Below are 21,764 nucleotides of genomic sequence, written 5' to 3' on the forward strand. Positions count from 1 at the left end.
CACTTTCTGGCTTCGGTAACGTCGTCGAAGACGGCCTAGACAAGCTGGAATCGTACACGGATCCAGAGCAGAAGCTTGCAGTGGAAGGCACTCGCTGGTGTGACTGTGTACACGATGAGAAAACCAAGCTTTTCATCTGCTCTCTTCGCGATAACAATTTTTGACGAGTACACTGCTCTTTGAGCTTTAATTTCTCAACAGTATTAGCTGGTACTTGATGGCACTGGTTGGGCTTAAAGACAAAAAAGAAAAGTACAATTTACAATTGATGGAATCGAAGGTAATCCGGAATACCATAGAATAAAGAGGGTAAGTTTCAAAAGAAACTCTGGTGATGCGTCGGTGAGGGGCGGGGAGGGGGGTGCGTCGGTAGGGGGGGGGAGAGGGTTACAAGATAATTTGGTTTTTGGCCACCGTAAGAGCTTCTAAAGCATTTGCATTATCAACTCAATAGAAAAAACCACGCTATCTCGGATTACGCTGTATGAGTGGTCCAAAAAAGACAAGAAAACCAACCAGTTTTTTATGTAACAGGTATAAAGGAGAGTGTGAAATAGTTGCGAGAAGTTTGTCCCTGACTTGCTAAAAAGAAAGGGTACATGTTTCCGAGAGAAATCGGAGCGCGAAGTTACACAAACCAAGACGTTTTCATCGTTTTTCTTTCTGCATTAAGTTGAAATTTTCTTTAGTTCAAAACAAACAAAACAAACAAACCTGGGACAGCTGTCTGGCTCGTTCTGTGTGTTTCAAATCAGCAAGTTTCTTTATCACTGAAGACAGCTTACTCTCCACATCACGCTGCATGAAATACGAGAATAATCACCACTTTAAGATTATTGTGAATGTGGTTTTCAATACATTTTATCTTTGGCTTCACCAGCTTGAAACTGAACAAGAAATAGAAGCGTTTAAGAAACTGTCTCCTTGAGGGCTTTTTTCTCCTCGCTGGAATGAAGAACGCTGAGGCCTCATTTACAACAGCTGGGGTTAGGCTTAAAAATTATGTTTCATTGTGCAGCACTTTTACTTATTGTTTGGTCAGTAACGCTCAAAAAAAAGATACGCCCGCGTGTAACTAGGGTCCATTTGTAATCTGATCTAACTGATAATCCTTTAATCCCTGGGTGTGACTAACAACTAATTTCTCCTTACAGTAGCAGTGCTGAATCACACTTTGAGGTCACGAGAATAAAGGAAGTGATCACCAACTCTTGATTGTTACACAAATTCTCCTAGTCAGCACCTTAGGCAATGTATGGAGAACTGTATGGAGAATATGCATATTGATGTTAGGGTGTCGAGGGTTAAGAGGAGAAGACAGAGATTCGTCAAGCTCTCATTGACTCCTTATCTCCTTCGCCGCTGTTCTTGCACCAAAAAAGGAGTGCGATGGAGATGATGGATTAGTCTGAAGAGTAGGCGTTATTTCTTTTACGTTTCAAGACGGATGCGAGCAAACGCGTAGAAAATGCGAGGGAAGACATGAGGGAAGGAACGTATCTCGATCCTCGCGTTTGCCTCATACTTTCCTCGAGCTTGCTTCGCACTCCCTTCACGCTTGTGTACCTATGCCTGAACTCACAAAATGACACTTCAGCAGAGCAACGTTGAAGGTTGTCTTATGAACGGGTGAGTATTAATCTAAATTAAGGTCCTACGTGTTGTAACGTTTTTTTTTTCCAATTTCTTATTCATTAGTTCTCTAACCTTCTTTTTCTCCAATTGAAACTCCGCGATTTTCTCATTTTCTAATTCTTCCGGAGGATTGTCTTGTCTCGACATCATGACAAGACGGGCGCGCTGATCCATCAACCGAGACGTAAATGTTTTGCTTTTGTCCCTGCGATTTATCAAAAGATAAAATAATTAGAAAAATTTGACACTAGACAAGAATAAGTAAACGGTAAGCATGGAAAGCGTACTTGAAAACCAAACAGCGTGTGGGTCACGCGACACGTTTAAAGAATTTGGGCAAATGTAGGTTTGAGTTTCAAGTAATTATCTTGAAAAGAGCACGCTATTCAGTGTGTAGGAATATTTCTGATAAGTTATTCTGATGACGTTTTACTTATGGAAATGTTTCAATAAAATACAATTCCTTTTGTTCGTAAGTTCGTATGATAATGATGTAAAATGTGGAGCTTCCCTTCGAGGGAGGCATTATTGATTCAACGAACCGCAAGCAGTATTCCAGAACTCACCAAAGCGTCTCCCTCTCAAGTTCGAGCTCAGCTATCGTTACATCTTTTTCTTCAATTGGCAGATCAGTCCCGACAGGCGCGTCCCTTTGGTGGAGTTTCCTTCTCTCTCGAATTTTGTGCAGGCTGGTCTGAGTACAAGGCTGACCATCTTCAGGTCCCGGCCGCTGAGGGGTTCTGTAAGGGTAGTCTGGAGAAGAATATTCCTTTCCATCGGTCGTTGGTCCCTCGTGTTCGGTGGTGAAAGAAATGCCACTTTCCTGGGTGGTAATACTTTCTCTGCAAGAAAGTATTCCTAGTCAGGTACTACAATGACATTCTTCATTAAGACATCTCTATGCAAGAGACACTTTCTCATCCCGTTGATTCCACAGGATATCGTAAATCAAAGCTTCCTGCAACAACCAAGGTAACAAGCCCAGCAAACAAAGAGAGTCCGTAGAAATAAAAAAAAAATTGTAAAAAAAACGAAGGGACGAAGAAACGAAGAAACGAAGGAACAAGGAATGCAGTGCACTAAGGAAAAAAAGCAAAGACGGATTTCAGAACGGACAGAAGGACAGGAAACAACGCTATGGGCTTATGATCCTAATCAGGTGCCACAGTCTGACCAATGGCTCCTTCCTTTAACAGAATTCAAACTACTATCTGCAACAACATCAATTGACACACAACATTCACGCAGCTATTTATTTTTAGAAACAAAATCCATAATGATCGCACTTCGCCACAGCACCCCCCGGCCATTTAAAGCTGAAGATTCCTAGAAAACAAAGAGCAACATTGCACAGGGATAAAATTAGTTCGCTATTCCAGAATATTGCAGTCTCAGTGGAATGTGGCAATACTTTTGTGGCTGATTGCATGCATCCCGCCTTAGTGCGCTTTCTGTCGCTGCGACCCATCACTCTTATCATAACTAGCTTTAAAAATAGCCAACTGGTTTGTGATTCACTTTCCACAGTTAATTCACTAGTCAATCATTCTGTTATTGTTTAAAAATTTGCATTAGTTCTCTCCCGCACAGTTGAGAACGAAGAGTTCAAGCAAATTGCAAATGCTTGATCTCCTCACCAATTTCACCCACAACTTTAATCAGGAGGGGATGTTCCTGAACTCAAAAGTAAAGCGTGCCGACGCGTCATACTCCGGCCTGCCGAAACAAGTTACGCATTAAAGCGGGTAACTTTCTAAAGAGCGATCGACGAAGGGTTAACGATCGAAACATCAGCTTTGAAACTCTTTGCGGTGGCCAATTTACGTTATCAACTCAGTTGATAATACTAAATTACCAAGTTACGCATTAACACCAGCTCATTGAGGCAAACCCTTTCCAAATTGACTTGAATAACCACGTCATTCCGGTTCGAAGGGCAATTTGAACTGTCTGCATGCGTTGGTGAGATACATCTGGAAATTATTCCAATGCTACCATGGGGAACATTGATACAATTCTAAACTACCTCATATCCAAGATAAGCCTGATAATCTTCACCTATCCCTGACCTGAATGAAGGGCCTGATCCAGGATAAAACTAAAAGGAAATAAGCTACTCTGCCAACATTAAATTTGTTTTGTCGGCAGTTTCCGACACAAGCCTTATTATAAAAAGTTATTGTCTTCAATCTCGATCATTCCAAGTAAACGCTCGGTACTATACTTCAAGTTTCCAGTGTTACAGAAGAGGTATACTCCAAAGTTCTCGCAATTTTCAACTCGGTTCGAAAAATTGTCTTCGAACGTGCTAGAAATTGGACCAAATGTGATCATTATATTCAACGTGCATTGCTAGATTTTTCTGTTTTAGAGGAGAAAATTCTTGTATGCTCCAAAGTTCTGGTGCATTTTACCTCCGTTCGAAAATTCTCGTCAAAAAACGCGCCATTTTGAAATCAACCCTGTGTACCAAAGCAAATGGCACAGTTAACACAGCTGGTGCGAGTGAAGAATGCATTTTTGTGCAGTTTCGCATTGTTCAAGCATTTACCCGAAAAACAAATTAAAAAAAAACATTTGTGGGATTAGCATGATTAGCACAACTGAGGACAAGGTAAAGTTACCCTTTCAAATCTAAAAACAGAGTCGGTGTCATCATTACATATATTTTTTTTTACCAGCAGGAGATAAACAGGACGGTTTCTTCAGCATATTCCTCTTTAAAACGAGAAAATTAGGCGCAGACGTTGAGGAGAAAGATCAAGAAGTAGAAGATGTTTTTACAACAACTTCAGACGCGTGTCGGGAAACTTCAGGCGATGAAAGGATACATGACTCAGATTACGACACATCAAGCCACGTCAGATAGCACGAGTTGTACTTTGATCACGATATCGCCGCTTCACACATTTTTAGCATCTGTTTATAGCAGACCTTAGACTGCCACTTTTAAGCGTTTTGGTGAAAGGAAACAGTTTTAATTTTATGAAAGGACGATTGTTTAGCATGTTGAATTTACAATGAATGTTACTTTGAGGGTCGTATTCAGAGAATGGTCAGCGAGGAAGCCACCCACAACATGGTATATTCACTGGAGCCGGGTTTGAGCTTTCTACTAACCGTATTACCAGCATCTCCAATGGAGGAGTAACAGTGTTAAAGGTATTTATTACTATAAAAAATGATTTCTGTGTTAGTCCGCTTAGATATTCCGGTTTTAAGAGGTTCGCATGTCCTTCGTGTGACTATTGCTCAATACTTTTAAGTAAATATATATCTGGGCCTTCGAGTTGTCCCTGCCGAAATATTAATCTAATGCAATCCTTTTTAAAGGACTCAAAAGTCTATCAGAGTTGCAAAACATAGACTGTAACAGGCGGTTTAGAATTCTTTTAGTAATACCGCCATCTAAAAAAAATATCCGCTACGATTCACGAGAGTGATAAGCTTGTATGTACCTTGGAAAGGACACGAAAATCACAAGCATTTCATTTAAATAAGTTGTTGCAATGTCAAGAACGTTACATGCAACTTAAAGTAACCAAAATGTCATTTATGTAACTATCAAAGACGACTAAATCTACGAACAGGGTTTGAAATATAACCTATGTTTAAAAAAGTTGTTCGAAATAATCAAAAGCGAATTTCCTGACGGCATTCTTTGCAACCGATTAAGGGTGTAACCACAATACTTTCTGAAATGCGGTTTTCCTTCCAAATGCCAAGGTCAATGCCGCAAATTTCTCAAATAATACAGCCTTCATGCCTAATCGAGACAAATGACTAGATTTCTTTCTTGATCCACACGGCGTTATTGCGTCTTTAAGATTACAACAAAAAGGAAAAAGAAAGAAATGGTTTACTTTCCTGACAAGCGAGAACTAGACAAAGATCACACTGAATTTCCACTTAACACGTTTTTTTACGGTTATGCGATGCATTTCAACTGAGTGTTGTGAAACAACAACCAAAGAAACCACAATGACCAATCAGAACAAACGTAAATATTACAGCGCATTTCGTTCGAGTGACGTAAAACCAAAACCAACGTAATCACAATGTTTAATAAAAGAAAGAAAATATCACATGGAACGAGTGAGACCTTCAAAACAAGCAAACTGTCTAAAAGCGCGGGAAAACGCGAGTAACCAAGTCATGATTGCTTTAGGGTCGGTTTAGAATTTGATTGGTCGACAGGGTGACACATGTTACCTAGACCAATCACAGATTGGGATAGTGGATTACTCTCAAGAGCGCACTGAATATTTTTAACAGCCTCCTGCAGGGGAAACCACAAGTCATCAAGCTGCGATTGATTGGTTGAAAAAGTGGCGCGAGTTTTCCTGACTAATTATGGAACAGTGGGGCAAAACCAATCACGACTTGCTTGCAACGCTCAATTGTAAATTGCTCTGAAGACGTAAATGGACACAAACCACAAAACAGGTACAAGAAAGAGATTGGTCCTTTAAAACAAGTATAGGCAAAAAGAAATATGTTGATCGTTTTTTAAAGTAGCCTCTCGTCAATGAAAAACTGTAACACTTTGGAAAAAACTGTCAAGTATATTACATAAAAGATTCCGAATACGCAAAAATGCGTTTTCTCTTGTTATAACTGCAAAGAAAATAGTTCTATGCCAACAGGATTGCGCGCAAACCATCGTCACATGAACATCAACTCTCTAAAATTAACCTCAAAAGGTTTTTCTGTTTTTTGCAGAAAAGTGAGAATCAAGGAGATCGTCATGGGCATTTGATAAGTAATTTTAGGCAGTAAAGCTGTCCTTACGTAAAATGGCCGCTGTAACAAAAGGTTACCAGAGGATTGATGGTAAGCGAAGTTATTTCCTACGCCCACATGTTCACAGATGTAACCTTTGAATGGATGTTTCAACAAAAAAGCGGTCGTTTCAACTCAGCTACAATGACTGAGCGGGACGGCCGGACGGGAAAACATTAGGCTGCGCTTGGTGTGTAGTTCACGCCCGAGAGCCAACTATTTTTCCGTTCGGCTCCATCAAACTCAGTCAATAAGCATTATATCATATGACGACTAAGTTTTGAAACTTAGAACATTTTGGCTTTTTCTGAATAGGACGTACTTGCAGAGAAAGAAGGGCGCGCGCTAGATAGCTACTAAAACGATTCTACAGTAGAAAATTCAGAAGTGCGACTCCTTTGTTTCATTCTAAGTTCAGAAAATGCAAATAAGCCGTGAAAAAGCAGGGCCGGACGACTCAGGCCAAGGCCAACCCTCCGGACCTACACACATCAGCTTTCACTATTAATAAAAGAAGTACGTGTCTAAAGAAACTGTGGTGCTGCGTCGGTGGGAGTATCAGAAGGGAGTATCACAAGATCATTTGGTTTTAACTACTAGGTTGATAATGTAAATTGGCCACCGTTAAGAGTATCAAAGCTGACGTTCTTGAACGTTCGAAACGAACGAACGCTCGAAACGTCAGCTATGAAACTCTTTACGGTGACCAATTTACATTGTTAACTCAGTTGACAAAACCAAACTAGCTTTCACTGTGGTTTGGGGATGTCGCGCAAATCCTTGTTATTTACCTTACAACGATATCATCATCGCAAATCATCTTCCACTTTCATGCACTCGTGATTTTGTTCATGCAAAGCCACTCCTCTGTTCACTGAAAGTTAAGAATTGCTAAACATTTCTGGCTCCCCAGAAATGATGTGAAAACTGAAAACTTCTCTGTGGTAAACTGTTTTCTTATGGTGAGGATCCTCGAAAATTATAAAACTGAAGTATTCAATCAACTAAATGGCGACATACCTGTGTTGAGACAGATCGCCAACGGGAAAAGGCAGCTTTTCGATGAAACTGGACACCAAGTGCCCGTCATTTTCCCCTTCGCTGGTCAGTGGTGATGCAGGCTCACTGCCCGTGCGTACACCGCTATCCTTGTCATCTAAGCATTGCATTCTCACTTCCCCAAGTACCCGACGCAAGTATCGCAATGAGGTGCGGAACTTCGTAGGTGTATCTATACCTGTTTGTTGACCACAAAAAAAAAAAACAGTAATTAAAAAGGATATTTTTTTCCAATTACGAGCCGAAATCAATTCGGGACTTTCTTGGTTTCTTTTAGTAAGCGCTGTGATTGTTTGAAAAAATCGGCCTAACTTTCCAAACTAATCAGGCGAAGAATTAACCCTTTAACTCCCAGAAGTGATGAACGTGTAACTTCTCCCCATAATATAATTCTCCCCATAAAATAATTCTTTTCAGTAAACAAGTTAAGAGAACATGAGAATCTATCAGCTAGAAGTATTCATCTTAATCCAACACCAAATTCTCGTAACTAATTTATAAATGCGCGGTTGCATTTATAAAAAGATCCAGCTATAAATGAACCCATTTTCCAAGTTGTTTCCTCGACGATTCGTTCTTTTATTCTAGACAGAATCTTCCTCAGCTACAAATTCTCATCACCTGCGCACTTGAGTTTCTCATTTAGAGGTAAGAAGAATTTATAGGAAGATGTTTTGAGTTCTCACCGTGTGACACCGGATCTCTTATTCTACCAGCAAGGAAAGCCTGCATCACCACTACACAATCTTCTTCGTCGTTAAGGCTGTTCTGATGATCCAACGGTAAAAACAGCAGCTTGTTCTGCTTCTGAGTAAGGCAAAAACGAAAATCATTTCATCCGGCGACAACTGCCTTAGAAGTGCACCCTACAAAGTCTATGGGGGTGAGCAGGAGCAATTTAGAAAGTTGACACACGCGACATTTGCGGCTTACATTTTCACGAAATAAATTGCCAACAAAGCCTTTCACGCAAGTTTAGTTTAAATGACGGCCTCCTTCATTTCGTCATTTCTGCTAAATTCCCAGTATTTCTCTCTACGGAACATGAACACACTAAACCCTAACATCAATATGCATATCCTCCACACCGTTCCCTTTACAACTCCTATGCTACTGACAAGGAGAATTTGTTCCACAATTGACTGAACGTCTTTAGCTGATGATCACTTTATTTATTCTCATAACCCTGATGTTAAATCCAGGGGTGAAAATATAAGGAGACTTTAGAAGCCAGCCACTCCAGAGGTTTAAAGGCTAATAACCACTAGCGAACTCACAGGAAGTCCATGCCAAAGGCTAGTGGGGGCAGATGACCAGCCACGGATTAACCCTTTTGACCCCCTCCCCCCCCCCCCCCCCCAAGAGTCAATAGCATCTAATTTCTTCCTAAAATATCACCCCTGAGTCACACATTAAGATCACGAGAGTAAAAGAAATAATCACCAACTAAGAAGCTCTTGATTTTTTTAACAAATTCTCTTTGCCAACCCCTAAGGAAATGCATAGAGAACAGTAGGGAGAATATAAATTCTGATGTTAGGGTGTAGAGGGTTTGAGTGCGAACCCATGGTGAGAAAAATACTTCTAATCTCTTTATTCTATTTAACTCAGTGAAACCAGGATAAGGTCCGGTAATGTGAGCCATTATGCGCATAATTTAAGCGTCAATCAATCAATTAATCAATCATTTATTTTAACACGTTTCGTCAAGGAGCTAAGAACTCATTCAAAATACGAACGAGTATAAATAAAATCTTTTGTAATTACAGCTAACATATAATATCATGCCATCTAAAAACAACACAATAAATATGTAAAAACTAACAATGAATATAGAAAGCTAAATCATAAACTAAAAAAATGACAAGAAAACTATAAGACACGTCCTCAAAAGCTACAATCTTGCAATTTACTTTTGAAGTCATTTAAATCCCTTGAAAGACGCACTTGAGAGGGCAAACTGCTCAATAACTTACTTAATAAATAAAAGAAAATTTAAGGTTAATATTAGGTCATTCCAAAGTCGAGCCCTCACCTCTTTACCCATACGGTATATACCAGTATTCAAGATAGCATCACTCCATAAACCCCAGCAAATAACAAATGCCCTACCTTGTAATGTGCTAGTTCTAAGTGTAGTTTTGCCAAAGTTGTTTGAAGCCGTCTTATAACCATATTTTTGTCAATCTCTTCGTTGCGTCTGAAAGTGAAAAAGTACAAGATCTCCTTCTGTACACAGATAAACAATGATTTCACAATTTCAGTTCTTAATACCTTATTATCAACTCTCTGTACTGTCTGCTATAATTTGCGCATCGTTTCATCTCTAAGAATTTGGTGCTAAGTCAGACCATATCCCCTGACTGAAAATGTGTATGATGCATTGTAATGATGGATGTATTGATTCTGTGAGGAGAAAAATCCCTTTTGATCACTTTGGTTAACCTAGAAGATAGAACCTTGCACCCCAGTACAGCAGAAGGTCTCGTTAAAGTGCTACTATCAAACCTCTACCCCTTGAAATTATACGAGTGTCATAGAGACTTAACCCTTAACATCCCAAGTTCAGATTGTTTATTCACCCCTCTAGCTGCTAAAAATTTCCCTGTAAATTAGTCATAAGAATTTAGTGCAAGATGAAAATAACAACCTCTGCTTAATAGGCTTAAGTATTCCTGTTACCTATTTACTGGATAACGAGTGGATATTATAAGGAGAAGTTACATGTTAATCACTTCTGGGAGATAATGGGTCAATAGAAATATTTCAAATAGTATTTTCCAATTTGAAATATCAGCATCAGGGGACACTTCTTTGGTCATCCAGGTACTCCTTGAGTGAAGGGCCTACTGCATGCATTACCACCACAGAAGGGACTCCTCCAATCAGGGAACATTTTTCCTGGTCCTGTGGGTGTCTCTTTAATTAAGGGACTAAATTATATGGTATGTTTTACCATCACAGAAGGGACTCCTCTTATAAGGGATCACTTTTCCTAGTCCTGTGGGTGTCTCTTTAATTAAGGGACTACAGTATGTGTTACCACCACAGAGGGGACTCCTCTTATAAGGGATCACTTTTCCTAGTACTGTGGGTGTCTCTTTAATTAAGGGACTACAGTATGTGTTACCACCACAGAGGGGACTCCTCTTATAAGGGATCACTTTTCCTAGTCCTGTGGGTGTCTCTTCAATTCAGGGACTATAGTATGTTTTACCATCACAGAGGGGACTCCTCTTATGAGGGATCACTTTTCCTAGTCCTGTGGGTGTCTCTTTACTTAAGGGACTACAGTATGTTTTACCATCACGGAAGGGACTCCTCTAATAAAGGAACACTTTTCCTAGTCCTGTGGGTGTCTCTTTAATTAAGGACTACGGATGTGTTACCACCACAGAGGGGACTACTTTTATAAGGGATCACTTTTCCTAGTCCTGTGGGTGTCTCTTCAATTCAGGGACTATAGTATGTTTTATCATCACAGAGGGGACTCCTCTTATGAGGGATCACTTTTCCTAGTCCTGTGGGTGTCTCTTTAATCAAGGGTCTACTGTATGTGTTACCATCACAGAAGGGACTCCTCTAATGTGGGAACACTTTTCCTAGTCACGTTCCTGTAGGTGTCTCTTTAATCAAGGGCCTACTGTATGTGGTACCACCACAGAAGGGATGTGTTATTTTTATTGAAGGAAAACCTGTTTGGGGAATATTTCTTCTAGCTCTGAGTTTTTCCCCTGAGCTGAGATGGGGTCTCACCATTACTGAAATGTTTCAGTATCCTCTCACCTGTTGTAAAATGAACTCTGAAAGTTGACTTTTACATCTTAAATACCAACAAATTGTTACTTAACATTCATACTCACACTGGCTTGTTGAGAATCCGTGCAACTCTTTGAGCAACCCTGCATGTGGCAATGGTCTCTGGCAGGTTTTCCTCATCAAGGGACAATGCTGCAATCATAGCTGTGTTACAGTTTCCTCCTGTATGAAATATTGAAAAACAATTGAATCTAACTATGTAAAACAGAGTGGTAAAGTGATTTAGATTTTTCAGATTCCTGGGAGTCAATTTTTATTTCAAACATGCACATACATACAGTGGCTTCTGGAACTGTGCTGGCTCAAAGATCAAGGTTCAGGTTCACCTTGTTAAATTTTTGAGGAAGAAATCTTATCTTACAAATGCTTCAAGATTTCAAATTCACAGTGTGATTTCCAGTCAAACGCAAGAGAAACTATCAAAAATGTTGGGGTAACCTGCAATTGATACCATCCAAGCAAAGTAACTCTACCACTGATGCCATGCTGCAAAAACTCAGTAGACCTCTGACAGTTTTAGGCTTCGTGAGTTTCAAAGATTTTTATTTACTATGCAGCTTTTCACGGTGTGGTACAACTTACTTACCTAAGCTGTCTTGTAATAACATGGTCAGAAGGGAATTCTCATAGGGCACATGGGTTTGGTCACAGTCAGAAGAATGGGACGACACACTTCCTTTTCCCAACTCAAATGCACTTGCACTCTTCAATTTAGCACTCAATGCTGGCTTAGGAATCAGTGCTGCATCTCTTGTTTGCTGCATGATGGCACTAGAGCTACGGCATAAACATTTTCCAGTTTGTTTCTTCCTCATACACCTCATGCGAAACCTCTGAAGAGCAATAATTACAGTTTCCAAGTGATGCAGAGAAAGATTGCTGTATTTTGATTCACTATGTTGTCTCCTATCACTTCCTGATTTCCCAACTTGCTCTGATCCAGCAAGATCCACCAAGATCAGCTTTGACCTAAAATTAAAAGCCAAAAAGCAGACAAGAATAAGAATAAGACAGATGTTTTAAAAATGTCAAGCTTGGTTGTCATAGAAAAACAACATTTTGTTTGTTGTGTCACGAGCATGAGAAAAGAAAAAACCTGAGTCTTCCAATAGAAATGGAGGCCCAACACTTCATATTTCATGCTCCAATGCTCTTCAACTGAGCATCAGAGAATATAATGGCAAGCCAAGCCACACCTACAATAGGCCATTTTACAGTTGTGCACTTAGTCCCCAAGCTTTTGATTTGGAGTGAGGCTGAAGGTGACCTTGTTGTGACAGAGACCAGTATCTCGTTAGCATGATAACAAAGTAATTTACATTTGAAAAGCAGCAAGGTTTGTATCATAACAAGGTCACCCTTAGCCTCACTCCAATTCAAAGGCTTGGCAACCAAGCACAAAACTGTAAAATGGACTATTGGTGGATAAAGTCTTGGCACACTCCCCCCCCCCCCCCTGCTCCTGCATTTTCTATATTGCCTGGTGTTGACAAAATGGTCAATAATTTCCTGTAACATTCTTTGAGGAAAAGGGGAAGACTTTCAAGAAACCTGTTCAGATGAATTAAAAGATTTCTGTTTATTTTGTTAAGTGTTAAGCTGCCCACCATCTACATTGGGGGAAGTGTGCACTCTACATTTGCCACTAATTGTAGGTTCATGCAAAACAGGAGTTAATGCTTACAACATTGCTTATCTTTAAAATTTAGCAAACATATCTGGTATGAATCTAATAACTGCTTTATCTTTATCTTAGCATCTAATGGCAAGCTTTATTATTCAATGGTTAATTTCCAAAATATGACATCGGGTTTACTTTACATAGAATCAAACTGCTCTGTGAGAAAACTCGTGAATTGACAGATAACTTACATGATTTTTTGGATTATGTTTAATGTTATCTGGTTTAGGAGATTTTGTGGTGGATTGTCATACTTAGAGTACAAGCAGTAGTTCAGTGTTCGCTAATGTAGCAAAGAAACTAAGTAACATTGGGATAAGAAGGCATTACATTTGAAATGATCATGCTATTACATTTGACAAGGATGGATGATGTCATGTGTTTTAAACACATATCATTTTTGTTTCCAGTTTGAAAGAAAAGGTTGTAAGTAAATGAGGGTGAAAGGTGAAATTTAGTGTCTATCATTGTAAATTTTGGAAAATTAAGGCAATACTGTCTTAATGAAAACATTAATGATTCCCTCTTTATCAAATGAGACAAATGGGAACGATTTTTGAGTGATATAACTAAGCCCAGACTACCACCGTCATTTTGGATTTCTGCGGGGTAGATTTTGGTCACGTGCTAGGCAACATATGATCAAGAATAAGATAGAATTTCATTTCAGGCCTATTTATCAATTTTGTGGTGAATAAATTTTGCATTTTAGTAAGTAATATTTATTTTGACTCTTCAAATTGTCTTGAAACTTAAAAGAAAATTGTTCTTTAAAAATTCACTGAAAATCAGTAGCCAAAATTATTTGTTTAGGTGTTATTTGATTTTCGTGTTAACCTGTAATTTCGTCAGTCACCAGCACCTTCTGTTGCTTCACATAGAAAAAACATACGAAAATGTAATGATCTATTTTGTCCCCAATCTCACACCATAACAGAAAAAGCTTTTGAACGCCTGTAAACTCCAAGCGCTTTGGAGTAAGTGATATTTTTAATGAATCTTCAGATTGTTTTCAAGTTCAAGGATTGTAAATTACAATTTTATGAAAAATGAAGGTTGTTCTCTTATTTCAGTATGAATCCTCGCACACCTGCTAGCGTGGCAGGCGTGTTGAAATTCCTGCACCGCTTGTTGAAACTAAAACGAAAAAAATAAACTCTTTTAAGATTATCATTGGCTTCTTTTTCACCCCATCACTATTCTTAGCAACAAAGGTCACCATTTCGTTTGTTTACTACTTGCCAAAAATTATCAAATGCACTCAAAAGGCTAAAATCAAAAAAAATTTTACAGGAATCAACCATTCGAGCGAGCAAGCGAGCAAGTGCCATTCTCCACATCATATCTATAAATCACTCTTGCACATGCGCGCAATTCACAAGTTAAAAAGTAACACAATATGGTGATGAGCTGATTGAAAACCACATGACCCTGAATAAATCAAAATGCACCTCACTCAGGATAAAGTTTAGACATCCTGTCAAATTTCTATTTCACGTGGGAAACATAAATTGAATAAATTATTGTGCGGGTTTTGCACATGATCAGAACGTGGCATTCAGCCAGAGGTGTGTTTGCGGTGTGACATTTATATCAAAAGCCCTCTTCTCTGAACTTCTCAGTGATTCAAGACAGTTTATCCCGAGCTCTGCACTAGCTCTTGAAAACCCAATGGAGCAGACTGTGGCCAAAAAAAACACATTTTTGTACCTCATCATAAGAAAAACTGACAGAGCAGATCAGAACGACTCCAGAAATGTGATTCTTCAAAGGTACATTCAGTGTTTTCAGTTAAATATGTTGCAGTGTGACAACCACTCATAGTTTGCTTGTTTGCTATGTTGGTCTTCTGGGAAACAGTTGGTTTGTTATCCCACAAATTTCAACATTTCCCTCAACTTGATTTTGCTGAAATATTCCGACTAGTGGGAAAAGAAATCTAAATGTTCCCCTTGGGAGCAGACATTGGTTGTACTTCATGACATAATCCTGATGAAGGCAATTTTTAGTTGTCCACTGATGTAAAACTGAGTGAATTACTTTAGAAAGCAGCTATTTTTTAATAGTATTAGCATAGAAATATATAAAGTGATTAAACTGAGTTAATTTTAAACAACATTTCCTGTGGTTTTAAAAATGTTTACTTAGAACTAGAATCTCCCCAAAATCTTACTTATTTAAAAACCTTACACCGGTAGTATTGGACAAGATGAAGGCTAGCAAGGATTTATAATCATTATGACAAGACACAAGACATGCTTCAAGCTTGCAGGCCATCGATAAACAGTCTCTAGTGAGTGAGACCCCATGCCAAATTGAACCAGGTATTGGGACCTTCATCTATAAGGATAGAACATGGGAAACTTTATATTTAACCTGTTAGCTGTTGCATATTTTCATGAGGAGTGGCCAGAAAGAGACCCTGCAACAAAGTACTTGCTCTTCTACTATAAGACAGTGTCCCAAAGTTTTACCAAGAGGTATATGTTTCTAAGTAACAATAAGTGTAATGTTTCTAGCTGTTTGCAATAAATAAAGCTTACTAGACTAAGTATATTGGCCTGTCTAAAAAAGTATAAGATAATTTCTAACCACAAAACGAGACACAAGCTGACATTCAGACAAGAATAGTGTTTGTCCTAACCACCACAATGAGGCTACATTTGTTCATGAACTGAGCATTCAGTATTGTAATATAATTACTTATGTAACCAGATTTTGTGACAAAAAACACAGCCTACCAACTAAAAGGTCTCACAATCCATTAGTGACATTTTTCTAAGAGTGTGACTAAAGTTCTTTCATCAAGTTGAACGTAATCTATCAACCTCAAAAATCCAAAGTGCAACCACATGTTAAATTGAAACCAAATCTTATCTCACCTCATCTTCACCAACTTTTAGCAAGTGAAAGTTACTGGGAATTTTTAATAGGATTATTTGACCCCAAAAGGGTGGATGCCACTGTCATGCACCTGAAATTGTTCTCTTGGCATAAAAGGTGAAAAGATCCTTTGCCTTACACAAATATACGTGATGGAATGCTCCAACTAAATTTCAATAACTGGGGCTTACATTTGTTCTCATGTGAACAATATCCTACTGTTATTTGTAACTGTTTTCCCTATCTAAATAAAAACTCTGTGCATCCTACTAAAATTCTTCCATAAAGGGCAAGATAATTGTTACGCAATAGCTCAAGTGATGTAATCAAAAGCTGGGAGTTAGAAGATTAAGATGATTACTACACAATAGATATATCTGCGAGCCCATGCCACAAGAAAAGATTGTTATATTTATGCAATAGTTCCAGTACTGTATACATGTCTGAAAGCCCTTCACTACAAGAACAGATAATCAAGATTTTGCAACACCTTTGGCGATGCTGATAACACTTGAGGGCCCTTAGCTACAGAAACAGATCATTATTACGTAATAAGTCCTACAATATAATATATCTGGGAGCCCTTGCTACAGGAACAGATTATTACGCACAGTAATAAGTCCAGTGATATAAATAATAAATCATGGAATCAGTACCATGGCTACAGGAATAAATTATTAGACCAAAAATGAATTTCCCCATATAGTGCCAGTATATTTTGACACAGAAAGGTGACAGGAAAGAAATGTCAACAATGGAGTAATGTTAGATTTCACACCAAATTCTCAGATGCACAATCATAAAAAAATGTATAAAAAACAATGCCAAGCAATGATATTTAGACACTGAGTATGAAAGGGGTGAAAAGTTTGCTTCAGTTCAAGTCACTCTCTTTTAAGTAAAAATTTCTCTGTGCAAAATTTTAGGTAAATTCTTGTACTGCAAGAAATCCCTAGAGGTCAAAAGACACATGTTCAGACTGTTTTGGTCATATCATTTTACACACCTCAAAAATATCTCTTCACCAGGCCTTTGACGGAGCATTTTAATGCTAAACACAGTATGTGATCTGGACGATCTTTTATTGTCAGGTGTTTCAGCAGTTTTGCAGCTTGCCATGCCCAACTGATATAACCCTGCGGCTTCATCGAATGATTGTACATGATGATGAGAAATTCCATGAAGATGGCAGACACCATCCCCAGCCATTGTAACCAGAACCTGTTAGAGTAACCATGAACATGGATCAAAGTGAGTAGTCAAACAATGATTCAAAGTATATTAATCCTTTCACTCCCAGAAGTAATCAACATATAACTTCTTCTAATAATATTCAGATATTATTCAATGAACAGGTAATGAGAATACTAAATCTTATTAGTTAGAATTTATGTTGATCCAACACCAAATTCTTGTCACTAATTTACAAGGAAATGTGTTGCAGCAAGAGGGGAGAATTAACAATCAGATCTTGGGAGTTAGTTATGCAATCGCACAGGCCTGAGGGCAATTATGGATTGATTTTACGCGTATTTTCACAGTTTTTGTAAAATTGCCCACGTCATGAAACAATGAGGGTAATTTTTGGAAAACTTTGAAAATACACATGAAATTAATCCTTAATTGCCCAAAGGGCTCTTGCGATTACTTGTTTATCACATAAAGGGCAAATTTTGGGGGGGAATTGCATTCCCGCATGATTTCATACCATGATACCCTTTCAATGTCATCACAAACATTGTCATAAATGTAACTGACCAATAGATCCAATGAACATTTTATTCCTGAAATATAGTCAACAACTTCACTCAGTTAAACTGCAATCACTAAATTTGTTACTGCAAACAGCAAAAACACTCAATCAGCATCAAGTGATTGTGCCCTCTTCACTACCAAAAGTGCCCTTGTGATTAAGAAAAAATGCATTCTGTCTCGGCCAAACAGCATTCAGTAATTTTTCCCACATACAATAAAGGGTTAAAACAATCTACCTCACCTGCTTGGCTTTCCCTGTATCTTTACCCTGGATAAATCCCAGCAAATCAAATGCCATCTCTTTGTAGATTTCCATGAATGAAACATGAATACTGATTGTTTCATGCTCAACTTGACTAATGTGGTCAAAAATCATGGACAGACTTTGCAAAATGATTCCTTTTTTGTTGGATCTAAGAATGAATGGTCAAATATCAAACTATGCCATTATGTGTATATAGATGCTCAACACTTGTACTGATACTTATGGAAAAAAAAGCAACTGTCAGAGACAAAAGAGTCTCAAATTTTCACGCAATATTAACTAATGCAAGTATTTAAAAACAATAAAATTAAGGTCCTGAGGGTCAAGAATGAAGAAGATACTGGAAGGTCACAAATCTATATAAGCATCGAGAGAATTTTAGACAAGATTTTTCAATTTTACCAGTAGAAATTCATATCTATTCTTCATTTTTTATCATATGTTATCCGTTCATTGTATAGTCATCTAGGGCTGACCATGATTTTTTCAATTTTATGATAAACAGGAATTACAAACAATAAGAACACATACATCTAGAATGCAAATGAAATTCCAATTTCTTGACATACCCCCTCCCCCCAACTCCTTAATCCTCCTAGCTAGTTCTGCAGTCTTCCTGCATAATCTGTTTCAGTGACAAAAAGCTACAGAAATGAGTTACAAAGAAGTTGGGTGACGGCATAAAGCTAAAAGAAGTAGAAATTAGTGCTCTATTGTGGCTACAGCTTCATAACTCTAAATACAAATGAATACAGATAGAATCCCAATGTCTTGACCCCCCCTCCCATTCCTTGATCCTCCCAGCTAGTTCTGCCATCTCACTGAATAATCTGTTTCCATAAAAAAGCTACAGATATATGAACCACAAGCAGGTTGTGCAACAGCATGAAATTAAAAGAAGCAGAAATTATTCCTCTATCATGGCTACAGCTTTGCAACTCTAATAATTTAGATCATCCTTACCTCACTGGGCTCCGTAGCAATTAAAAATACTATTGCCCCAGCTATAAGACTCTACATAATCTGAATCAAGACTTAGCTCCTTTGTCCATAAAATTCTGTGATCTCACTGCTCCCCCCCTCCAAGTTTCTACAACTTTTGACCATTTTAAACAAAATTGCTTTTTGCAGGAAGATTCGACATGTTGAAATTTCCATGCACAAAAATGTGCCACTACCTATTAAAGAATTTTAAAATCTATTTATGGCATGTCTACCCTCTTCCAAATATGGTCTAACTTGTTCATCTTGAAAGCCAATTTCCTGTCCCCTACTTCTCCTCATGTTCGCCATTATTTCTACAACTACAACATGTGATTCTTAAGACTGATGTCATTACATAATGCCAACCCTATAAATAGTTTCAGATTTTAAGATGAGAATTAGAAGAACCAAGAATGAGATAAATAGCTTTCTTGCTGGAAAATGACAGCAAAACAAGCCAAACTTCATCATTATCAAAGGATGCATTTGGAACCATGGACATTGCAGGAGCCACTTTAAAATATATGTAACAGCCACATCAAGGTCACTTTGCAAGAAAAAAAATCGTATCCGGTATTAATTAAGTCAGAACTAGAATTAAGATATGGGAACAAATTGCCATCTGTCAGTGGACCATGAAAGCAAACTTCTACAGAGAAATGGCTACAGTTTTTAAAAGATCACTTCGAATCTATAATATATCAGATCGCGAATCCACTTAAGAACGTGCAAATTCTTGCCAACTTTCCAGTGATATTGGTCATGAATAACCTCACGTGCAAGTTCAAATTGTTGCAATATTTTTGATAATCCTGTGCGTGGGTTTCCTCACGTGTTAATTTAAATCCGAGAGATACTTCTCAGGATACAAGATTGCTAGCTTAAATGACTGATAAAATTTAGCTGTCTAGTTTTCACTTAAAAAGTCGTAACATTTTACATACAATGTTGAAAAATACACAGTCAACCATCTTTGAGATAATTCACACGTCGTCATTAAGGTTAGGTGAAATATTGTCAGTCAAGTAACTTGAGAAGACTTGTTTTTCTTCCCGTTTGTTTTTCGCCAATGCCATCTAAAAAAACGTATTAAACATCAAGGGTATGATAAAAATAAATTATACTAGCAAAACAAGAGTAGCCCTTAAGAGTTATAACCAAACTATAGCTATTTTCAGGTTTGTCCTTTTGTAGGCTTGGAAAATACAGCTACAAGACAAAAAAAAAAAATACTAACGAGGTGACACTCTCAATTTCCCCTTGAATAGTATAAGTTTTCCCAGCTCCTGTTTGTCCGTAAGCAAATATTGTTCCATTGTAGCCTTCCATAAATCCTTTGACTATATCCTTTGCGGCCACGTCGAACACATTATTTTGAGACGAATCCGTTCCGAAAACGTGTGCAAACCGAAATCTGATCGATTCCGGTAGATTAGAGGATCCAGAACTAATGGAGTGCGAAGTAACTTCCCGACGCGACTGAATACAAATCGCTTCATCTTCATAGCGGATGAGTTCCTGATTTATATTCTGACACGGCTTCAAACGTGCAAATACCTTAATATTCGCCATAAACAAGCTCTTGGGTTTAAGTGAGCAATAATGATGGATGCAGAAGAACACATGATACAGTACAAGATCCAGTGAGAGAAAAATTATACCCTCGAGATGGAGTCATAGCCAGATTTCTAAAGGTCACTGCGCAGAACAATGACTCTTTTTTCTGCCGAAATTATCCGCTCAATTGCTTTGAATGGAGTACGGCGGTAATTAGTTGTAAGCAAACCGCCCGCTTTTGTGTGGGTAATGCGACAAAACAAAACAAATTTGAAATACAAAGCCGGTCCAATTCGATTCAGTCGCCATATCAAATGTGCAGTCGACCGTGTCATTCCTGGGGACGATTGGGGACAAGGTGGCTTGAACATGCGCACTTACTGGTTAAAATCAAAGATGGCTACTCATTCGTTGTCTTGGATTTGCGGAAATATTTTTATTCATAGGAGTTCCTGATCCGGGTTGATTTCAAATCGAAGGGAGATTTTTCGCCGAAGATATTAGCATTAACTACGTCCTTATAACTACGCGTCTATCCCCCAAAATGCGTCAGTACCGATCCTCAGACATGTTTCAACTCCCATCAAATTGACACTTTTTCGGATATTCCCAATTTTTCGCAACGAATTAACATGGATCTAAACAAAGTCAGCACTTATTCAGCTGCGGTATTTGATCGCATTAAAACTGTGGCAAAGAATGCCACTGTCACAGCTGTTTCGGCCACTGTCAATGCAGTTGGCGCTGTGGGTTCATTGATAGGAAATCCCTTAACCAAAGACTTTGATGTTGGCAAACATGTGGCAAGCTTCGGACCGAATTTGGCGTGGAAAATTTACGAGGGAAAAAAGAAGACAACTGGCCAAGTTAGTACTTGAGACCTCTTATTCTTAACCTTATCGTAAGAAATTATGTTCCTTATGGCTCTGTAGTTCAATGAATTTTTACTGCGACAAATTTAATTTGGATTAGCAAGTTACACCCGTCAATACTGTAGATCTCATTCAACTTGAATGCTTCTGGTGCGTTTAGTGAACATCAATAAATAATAGCACTTTTCATGACTTGGTATTTTAACCATAAGTTGGCTTTAACTTTTTTAAGTGTCTTGGTTCTGTGCCTGTAAACACATTGTAATCCTATCTGCACATTTTACTGAATGCACTTACGTTATTGATTATGATTTCTGCAACCATTATTTTTACGGAAATTTGATATTATGTGTAAAAAAAATTAAGTGTCTCTGCAAAGTGAATGGTTTTAACACGAGAGTATTAGTTGTAGTGTTAATCAATTTATAAAAAAATATGAATAACAGATTGACCCTCAGAGGACAATTTTTAT

The 21,764-nt window shown here is 38.3% G+C and overlaps 2 protein-coding genes across 7 annotated transcripts in view; one reads left to right on the forward strand and one right to left on the reverse strand.

Annotated features, from left to right (window-relative positions):
• LOC113669236 (uncharacterized) overlaps positions 1-20,757 on the reverse strand; it is a 22,142-nt gene extending 1,385 nt beyond the window's left edge. Inside the window, exons 1-12 of one of the 3 annotated variants that reach the window (XM_027185235.2) lie at positions 20,101-20,757; positions 17,856-18,027; positions 16,866-17,080; positions 11,882-12,264; positions 11,340-11,457; positions 9,589-9,676; positions 8,163-8,283; positions 7,438-7,654; positions 2,202-2,477; positions 1,708-1,840; positions 715-798; positions 1-232 (exon numbers count right to left, since the gene is read on the reverse strand). The exon at positions 1-232 is cut by the window's left edge and continues 1,385 nt beyond it. In XM_027185235.2, coding sequence (XP_027041036.2) covers positions 1-232; positions 715-798; positions 1,708-1,840; positions 2,202-2,477; positions 7,438-7,654; positions 8,163-8,283; positions 9,589-9,676; positions 11,340-11,457; positions 11,882-12,264; positions 16,866-17,080; positions 17,856-18,027; positions 20,101-20,435 — 2,374 coding nt within the window. In that variant the 5' untranslated portion in view covers positions 20,436-20,757. Of the gene's footprint in view, positions 233-714; positions 799-1,707; positions 1,841-2,201; positions 2,478-7,437; positions 7,655-8,162; positions 8,284-9,588; positions 9,677-11,339; positions 11,458-11,881; positions 12,265-16,865; positions 17,081-17,855; positions 18,028-18,448 lie in introns of all 3 variants that reach the window. The other 2 variants (XM_089184971.1, XM_089184972.1) reach the window with 2 other exon arrangements.
• The window catches only part of LOC113669237 (SCY1-like protein 2), a 41,565-nt gene continuing 24,073 nt past the window's right edge, over positions 4,273-21,764 (forward strand). Inside the window, exons 1-3 of one of the 4 annotated variants that reach the window (XM_089184973.1) lie at positions 4,273-4,797; positions 6,358-6,468; positions 16,951-17,110. Coding sequence is in view for 1 of the 4 variants with exons in the window: in XM_027185236.2 (XP_027041037.2) it covers positions 21,053-21,286 (234 nt within the window). In the remaining 3 variants the exon portion in view is untranslated. Of the gene's footprint in view, positions 4,798-6,357; positions 6,469-14,548; positions 15,457-16,950; positions 17,111-20,753; positions 21,287-21,764 lie in introns of those variants that run through there. The other 3 variants (XM_089184975.1, XM_089184974.1, XM_027185236.2) reach the window with 3 other exon arrangements.

This window comes from Pocillopora damicornis, chromosome 10 (genome assembly GCF_964200805.1).
Source record: "Pocillopora damicornis chromosome 10, jaPocDami1.2, whole genome shotgun sequence".
In the NCBI taxonomy this organism is placed as follows: domain Eukaryota; kingdom Metazoa; phylum Cnidaria; class Anthozoa; order Scleractinia; family Pocilloporidae; genus Pocillopora; species Pocillopora damicornis.